Source organism: Aedes albopictus, chromosome 3, assembly GCF_035046485.1.
Source record: "Aedes albopictus strain Foshan chromosome 3, AalbF5, whole genome shotgun sequence".
Taxonomy (NCBI): domain Eukaryota; kingdom Metazoa; phylum Arthropoda; class Insecta; order Diptera; family Culicidae; genus Aedes; species Aedes albopictus.
The window spans coordinates 402,971,136-402,978,761 of NC_085138.1; the positions used below are offsets into that span (position 1 = coordinate 402,971,136).

Below are 7,626 nucleotides of genomic sequence, written 5' to 3' on the forward strand. Positions count from 1 at the left end.
ACGGCTGGACTTGCTGCAGCGAAGAGAATTTTGGAAACCGGAGCGGAAGTGATAGTATTCGAACAAACCGACCAACTAGGAGGCACGTGGAACTACACCGATTCGGTCGGAAAGGATAAATATGGGCTGGATATCCACACTAGCATGTACCAAGGGCTGCGGACTAACCTTCCGAAGGAAGTTATGGGTTTTCCGGACTTTCCGATCCCTGAACAAAAGGAATCGTACATTCCTGCGGAGGATATTTTGAACTTTTTGAAATCGTACGCCAACAGGTTTGACGTTACGCAGCACGTCCGGTTGGAGCACCACGTGGTCTTAGTGGATATAGCCGATACACCCAAAAAGTGGAAAGTTCTGGTGAAAAACCTTCCTCAACAGAAAATGGAAACATTCTTTTTCGATTATGTGTTCGTTTGTAATGGCCATTATCATACGCCTCGATTACCAAACATTCGCAACATTGAACTCTTCGAGGGAAAGCAACTACACAGTCACGATTACAGAACGCCATATCATTTCAAAGGTAGGCATAGCTTGATAAGTTTCTTCCGAAATTCATAATTCTAATTTATGTTCACGCAATAGATGAGAAGGTGCTGGTTGTTGGAGCTGGTCCGTCTGGGATGGATTTGGCACTGGAGATTTCGAAAACAGCGCTTCACGTTACGCTAAGTCACCACACAAAGGAACCATTCAAAACCGTTTTTCCAGCGAATTTAATTCAGAAACCGGACATCGCCGAACTGACGCAAAACGGTGCCCTATTTGAGGATGGTAGCCAGGAATATTTCACCGTTATCCTCTACTGCACCGGTTATCGCTACAGCTTCCCATTTCTGAGCAACAACTGCGGAGTCGTCGTCGAGGACAATTACGTTCATCCGCTGTACAAGCACTGCATTAACATCAATCAACCGACGATGACCTTCATAGGGCTTCCGTATTACGTGTGCGCTGCACAGATGTTCGATCTACAGGCGCGATTCTGTCTCACGTACTACACTGGCAAAAAGGAACTGCCTACAAAGGAGGAAATGCTGGCCGATATGCACGAACAGATGAAGTTGAAATGGATGCAGGGCTGTCGGAAGAGTCAATCCCATATGATGGGACCGGCGCAGGGAGAATACTACGACGATCTGGCGAGGACAGCGGATGTGGAACCGATAAAACCAGTGATGACTCGGTTGCACAATGAAAGTAGCCAGCGGTTCAATGACGATTTGTTGAACTTTAGAAATGATATGTTCCGAATCGTGGATGATAATACGTTTGAGGAAGTTGTGAGAAATGCGTAAGCATAAGATTAAGCTTGCTGTCGAAATAGTTTTAACGTGTATTTAGAAAGTAATTGTTATTAATAAATAGAATGGTATCGTAGATACACACTGAGTTCAAGGCATAAGTTCAGATGTACAGAATACTAGAAACATATTGACTTGATGATATACGGATTTTTTTATTAGTTTTTTATGGGGTCTCTGCTGGAGTACCTCCCGGGGGTTTCTTCGAAAGGTTTTTCCGATATGTTTAATAGTTTCTCGCTATATATAGTTCTTTTAGGAATTACTCTTAGTGGTTTTCCAGGATAACTTTCAACAGTTTCTCTCTGAATTTTTGCAGAAGTTCTTACAAGAATTTCTTGTCGAGTTTTCCGACATTTCTCTTGGATTTCCTCGCGGCCTTTCTCCTTGAATTTCCTTAATATTTCCTCACGCGATTACTCCTAGAGCTTTTTTCCGAGATGTCCCAGTTTTTCTTAGGATTGCTTCTGAAGTTCATCTTGAGATTTCACCAACAAGTCTTGCCAGATTCAACCAGGATTCCTTCTTATATTTCTCCGAAAATTTCTTACACGGAATTTCATGAGTTATTCCAGGATACATGCCGAAGAAAAACTTCTGCAAAAATCCCTGCAAGAACTCTGAGAGCAACCAAAAGGGGCATCCAGAATCTCGCGCTTATTTTTTGTGCGGTTTCCGGGAAGAGCTCTGTGAATAAATATGGTGGATCAATGCAAGAAATCTGACAAACAACTACAACGTAAAGCTTGAAAAAGTTCTAAAAGAACTCACGCAAAAATCTCCTGCATAAATCTCAGAGGCACTACAGAAAAAAAATAGGAGAAAGTCCAGGGTAAATTCAGAAAACTCTGACATCCTAGGACCAACAGCGGAAGGAATTTTCTGCGAGAAACCGAGAAAAATCTTCGATCATACTTTACAAGAAATTCCACAAGAACCTTTGGGAAATATCTCAGCTGAAACTTCTGTAGAATCCAGAGAGAAAATGTAAAAGAAAGCTCAGGAAAATTTTTTGAAGAAATTGTATTTTCAGAAGAAATCCCGGGAGGAGCTCTAGGAGAAATCCCAGGAAGGACTCCTGTAGCAACTCTTCAACAGAAATCCTAGGAAAAACTCCACGACAATATCTACGATACATTATCAGAGAAAATCTTGTGGAGATCTCGGGATAAACTCTGGTAGAAATCCCACGAGCGACTCTGGCTGCAAAACCGGGAAAACTTCTGGAATAAATTCTGTAGGATCCCCGTAAAAATCTCCAGGAGAAATCGGTCGGAATTGAGGAAACCTGGAAGATTCACAAGGAAGAATTCCGGAAAGAATTGTTCGAATCTTGGGAGACATTCCAAGGAGTATTTTTTAGAGAAGTTCTGCAAACAAACGCCGACGAAATTTCTGGAAAAATCCTTATAGCGGAGTTTCTAGATGGATTTTAGTTTCCGGATTCATCCACGGCCATATGGAATTTGCAGCATCTTATATGAATTGTCGGCTTGCCAATAATATCTGCTAGAACTAGGAGCCCATCTCTTGCTCCTCTAGCCCGGTTATCCAGATTCTTGCTTGATTTAACAAGCTTTTCAAATAATCATCCGGAAGAATTTTCATGGTCTTCACGGAACCGCAGGCTACCAGTAAGAATCTTCATTATTGCGGGAAAAATATTTATTTTGGCAGTTCTGACTACAAATATTTAGTAAAAGCTCATGTTCGAAAGATATTCAAATCTTTTTTAAAATCAATAAAGTAGTAAACTTTGCCTGTGTTAAGTCTTTGGACTCTACTTTTGAGTAGATCTACAAGTATTGAAGCTCGCTATTTTTAATTCATTCGACCGAATGTTCGAAAATTCGAACCTTAGTTTAAAGATATTCCCTGAGTATTCCAGGTTTTACCCTGTTAAATGAAATTCCCTGAGAATTCCCGGTTTTCCAGGTTTTTACAGGTAGTAGACACCCTGAAGGATGAACTAGCCTTAGACAAGAAAAAAAGACACATAAGCTACAAATCAATACATTATAGATAGAAATATCACAGACATGAAAAGGGACACCATGTGATTGTCCATCGTTTTCACGTCATACTCAGCGCCAAATTTATCGAAGATAACATTAATCTGGCGATTAGCGTGGGACTACGTGTTATGAAATGAAGTCTGCTGAATTATTCGTTAACTAACACAGCAAACGTCTACCGGTTGCATCTCGTGGCCGACCTTGCTTCTTATCTTAATCGATCTCAAAGCCTAAATTGTCGAATAAAACAAATTCAATTCACGAGCAATAGCGAAGCTCATTAATCAATAATAATCGAAAACATTCTTCATGATTTGGATGTAGCCCCAGCTGTTGGTCGGTTAATCCAGATCTTACCATGCGTTCGCAGTTCGATAAAACAAGAAACACTACGATAAAAACCTCAACCCTCAAAGTCGTACTGTTCAGTTTAACCGGTACCGTTGTTCAGGACGCAAGTTGCCTGGTAAGTCGAGAGTCGTGGTGAAAATGGCCAAGTCTACCTACTGCATCATCGGAGCTGGATTGGCAGGAATCAACGCCGCTAGACATGCCCGGGAAGCGGGCGGTGAAGTGACGGTGTTCGAGCAGACCAGCAAAGTGGGCGGAACATGGGTTTACACCGATGAAATCGGAAAGGACAGACACGGTTTGGACATTCATACCAGCATGTACCAGGGGCTGAAGACGAACATTCCGAAGGAGATCATGGGATTCCCGGATTTCCCCATCGGAGAGCAGGAGGAGTCTTATGTAACGTCGCAGGATGTGCTGAAGTTTATCGAGAATTTTACGGAACAGTTCGAGCTGCATAAGCACGTCAAGTTTGAGCATCATGTGATCCGGGTGACTCGGAAGTTGGATTGTGAAAAATGGGAGGTGAGAGATGCGGTGTCTTGATGTACAAAGGTGTTTAACTGAAAAGTTCTTGTATTTTTTTAAGGTGCTAGTGAAAGATCTTCAAGCCAATAGTTATGACTCGTATCTGTTTGACTACATTCTCGTGTGCAATGGACACTTCTTCAGTCCATTCATACCGAAGATCCCTGGTCATGAAACGTTCAAAGGTCGCCAGATGCATAGCCATGACTATCGGAGTCCGGCGCCTTTTGCCGGTAAAAACGTGGTAGTAGTTGGAGGAAGCCACAGTGGTATGGATGTAGCGATTGCTTCGGCTTCAATAGCCAAGCAGCTTGCACTGAGTCATCGGTGTCCGGAACGGTTGAACATTTTCTACGATGAAGTTGTGCAGAAACCGGAAATTGCAAGGATCTACGAAAACGAAGTTGAGTTTGTCGACGGTACTAGGCAGATTTGCGACGTTCTTGTATACTGTACCGGATACAGAACCAGCTTCCCGTTCCTCAGCGTGGATTGTGGAATTACGGTGGAAGAGAATCACGTGCAGCCGCTGTACAAACACTGCATCAATATTAGACATCCTTCGATGTCAGTGATTGGATTGCCATTCAGTGTATGTTTCACCCTGATGGTGGATTTGCAGATAAGATTTTGTATCAAATTTTTCAGTGGAGGCAAAAGACTACCATCGGAAGCGGAAATGACTGCAGATACCAAGGCGGATGAGGAAGAACGTACCCGGAGAGGATTTCTGAAGCGCCAAGCGCACATGCTTTCCGGAGACCTTCAGCAACGCTATTACGATGATCTGGCTCGGATAGCTGATATTGAGCCATTGAAACCTGTATTGACGAAGCTGTACACGGTTTGTGTACGGGAAAAGAAGCTGGATATTATGAACTACAGGAACAATGTCTATCGCATCATAGATGACGAGAATTTTATAAAAGTCAATTAGGTGAAAGAATGGTAATAAATGAATGATGAGGATGTGATTATTGGTGTAATCATTCTTCTGTGAAAGGATTGATAGAAATGACACAGTTAAACAGACGTAACACTCTGATAATTATCATCGTACACCGATTTAACAAGCTATTTAAAAATTTGATAGCTGGTCAACTGACCATCCGTGGCACTTGCATCGTTTTTGTTAAAGTTTAGCGTTTGCCCACTACCGCCGCGCCACCTAGTTGATGGTTGGCCAAACTCAGTTCATTTAGCATTGCGCGAACATGTTTTCGTGATTATGAATTGAATCGAAAAATGTTCGAAGTGTTACGTCTGTTCGTCTGTGGAGTTGACATTCCTATTGACTGTTCGGAAACAAATAAATACAAATCTTGTCTTTAGATTATATTATCACAAAACGCGAAACTCATTATCGTTTATCACCTCAAAGTCATCTTCTCGGTAATTCTGAACACTTGCCAATCTTCGACGCATACTCTCTTCAAATAGCGCCATAATTACTGGTCGGATCGGTTGTAACTCAGCAGTCTTAGCCAAATCTTCATAATATTTTGTCTGAAAATCCCCTGACAATTTATGCATCCATTTTTTGGGTAAACCTCGGCGCCTTCGATACTCTATATCGGCTTCCATATCCCGCAGCATTTCATCTCTGGGTGGAAGCTTCAATTCACCTGTAAAGTACTTCATACAAAACCGGGCCTGTAGATCCATCATCTGAGTTGGGATGCAATAGAAGGGTACGCCAATCAAGGCCATTGTTGGGTGATTGATGTTGATTACATGTTTGTACAGTGGCTGCACATGATTATCCTCCAAACGTATCCCACAATCGGCACTCAAAAATGGAAAAGTGTACTTATACCCTGTGCAGTAGATAATCGTCGAGAAGTTTTTCTCTGTTCCGTCAACGAATATAGCCCCTGTTGGTGTCAGTTTTGAAATACCAGGCTTAACGGAGATGGTACCCTCAATATCGAAATCAACCTTATCTGGGTTATGATGACTGATGGTTACACTCTTTGCCACTTTAACAGTCGCAATGGCAATATCTGACGCGCTGTAACCTGCACCGACCAGGAGTAGATCTTGTCCTTGGAACTGATCAGCCTTACGGTAATCGTGGCTGTGGATTTGCAAACCTTGGAAACTGCCCCTGCCGACAATTTCCGGAACCATCGGATACGAGTAGTGACCATTGCAAACCATCACATAGTCGAACACAAACGTATCGTATCGCTCGTTTCGCAAATCTTTTACAATCACTTCCCACTTGCTGCCATCGTTGTAGGTCGGTGACACCCTTATCACTTGGTGTTCGAACCTGATGAGCTTCCGCAGTTTGAATTCCTCCACGTAATCCTGCAACCACCGGAGAACTTCCTCCTGTTTGACGTACGACACGTTCGATTCGATTGGCCAATCCGGGAACCCCATGATCTGCCGAGGTAGATTGGTTCGTAGGCCTTCGTACATGCTGGTATGGATTGGAACTCCATTCTGATCCCGGCCAGTGGAGTCCGTGTAAACCCAAGTGCCTCCGATCCTATCGGTTTGCTCGAATACCGTGACCTCTACTGAAGCGTCCAGAGCATGTCTTGCACATGCCAGTCCTCCTGCTCCGGCTCCGATGATGCAGTACTTGGGTTTACACTCCATCACAATCAGCGGCTACTTACTGAATGAGCAAGCAAAATTCGCCAATTATAAGACAAACACGAATTTGTCTAAGCACAGAAGCGTATAGTCCAGGGGGTATGAGACGAGTTAATCAGTACTCAACTCACAGTACAACAATCATTGTTTGTACGGCAGAGCAAATTTATAATGACGAATGCCATATTCTTTTCTCATTCCTTGTTTCACGGATCTAGTTTTGCTCATGGTAGTTGTTTAATGATAAGCAGTGGGTTTATTTATGACCAGAGGTTGACCAACACTCTACGACGATGTCTTCTGGGCAAATGCGTTAAGCGAGTCGCACTAATTCGTAGGTGGTACAGCCCCAGACCAGTACGAACTTATGGGAAGATACACTGAAAGACGGCATGGCAAAAAGTTATCGTCGACCAACAAACGCTTCTTGTGTGCGTTTTGTTTCCTCCCATATCAACCGGTTCGATAGATGAGTGGTAGCGTGCGAGCCTGGTAATCTTAAGGTTCTTGGTTCGAATCCGGTTGCTAACAGAAGCTTTTTTAATTGTAAATTGGGTCCATGGTAAAATTGAAAATACAGGGTGTTGGGTTCCTTACCCAGAATATTTTAGGGGGTGATTAAGGATGATATTTGATGAAAAAAATTGTTCTACGCATATGGTCAAATCTCAACCATTACGGAGTTATTGAACTTTTCATGATTTTGACAATGCTTTCAATAAAATGGCTATAACATGAAAACGGTTAAACTTATTTAAGATCTCTCAGCACCGTTCGAAAGATTGTGAAATTTGCTATTGAACGTCATCTTCGAA

At 42.6% G+C, this 7,626-nt stretch overlaps 3 protein-coding genes across 3 annotated transcripts; 2 read left to right on the forward strand and 1 right to left on the reverse strand.

The window, feature by feature from the left end:
• Window positions 1–1,457, forward strand: LOC109408978 (senecionine N-oxygenase; the record flags this gene model as incomplete). Its single annotated transcript, XM_019682372.3, is given in 2 exon segments — window positions 1–526; window positions 589–1,457. Coding segments are annotated over 2 exon segments (1,239 nt in total), but the record flags the coding sequence as incomplete, so codon positions are not given.
• A 1,587-nt stretch (window positions 1,458–3,044) lies between these two features.
• On the forward strand, window positions 3,045–5,178 carry LOC115267897 (uncharacterized). The gene is made up of 2 exons (XM_029875509.2): window positions 3,045–4,201; window positions 4,266–5,178. Exons 1-2 carry the CDS (start codon window positions 3,812–3,814, stop codon window positions 5,139–5,141), a joined length of 1,266 nt encoding a protein of 421 aa, XP_029731369.2. The 5' UTR covers window positions 3,045–3,811; the 3' UTR covers window positions 5,142–5,178.
• A 348-nt stretch (window positions 5,179–5,526) lies between these two features.
• LOC109426475 (senecionine N-oxygenase-like) lies at window positions 5,527–6,882 on the reverse strand. The gene has a single exon (XM_019701994.3). The coding sequence runs from the start codon at window positions 6,812–6,814 to the stop codon at window positions 5,546–5,548; it is 1,269 nt and encodes a 422-aa protein (XP_019557539.3). The 5' UTR covers window positions 6,815–6,882; the 3' UTR covers window positions 5,527–5,545.
• Window positions 6,883–7,626: the final 744 nt, after the last annotated feature.

Coding starts and splice junctions, on each gene's coding strand:
- LOC115267897 (XM_029875509.2), top strand. CDS start 3,812: ATGGCCAAGTCTACCTACTGCATCATCGGAGCTGGATTGGCAGGAATC. Junction 4,202..4,265: donor TGGATTGTGAAAAATGGGAG/GTGAGAGATGCG, acceptor TATTTTTTTAAG/GTGCTAGTGAAAGATCTTCA.
- LOC109426475 (XM_019701994.3), bottom strand. CDS start 6,814: ATGGAGTGTAAACCCAAGTACTGCATCATCGGAGCCGGAGCAGGAGGA.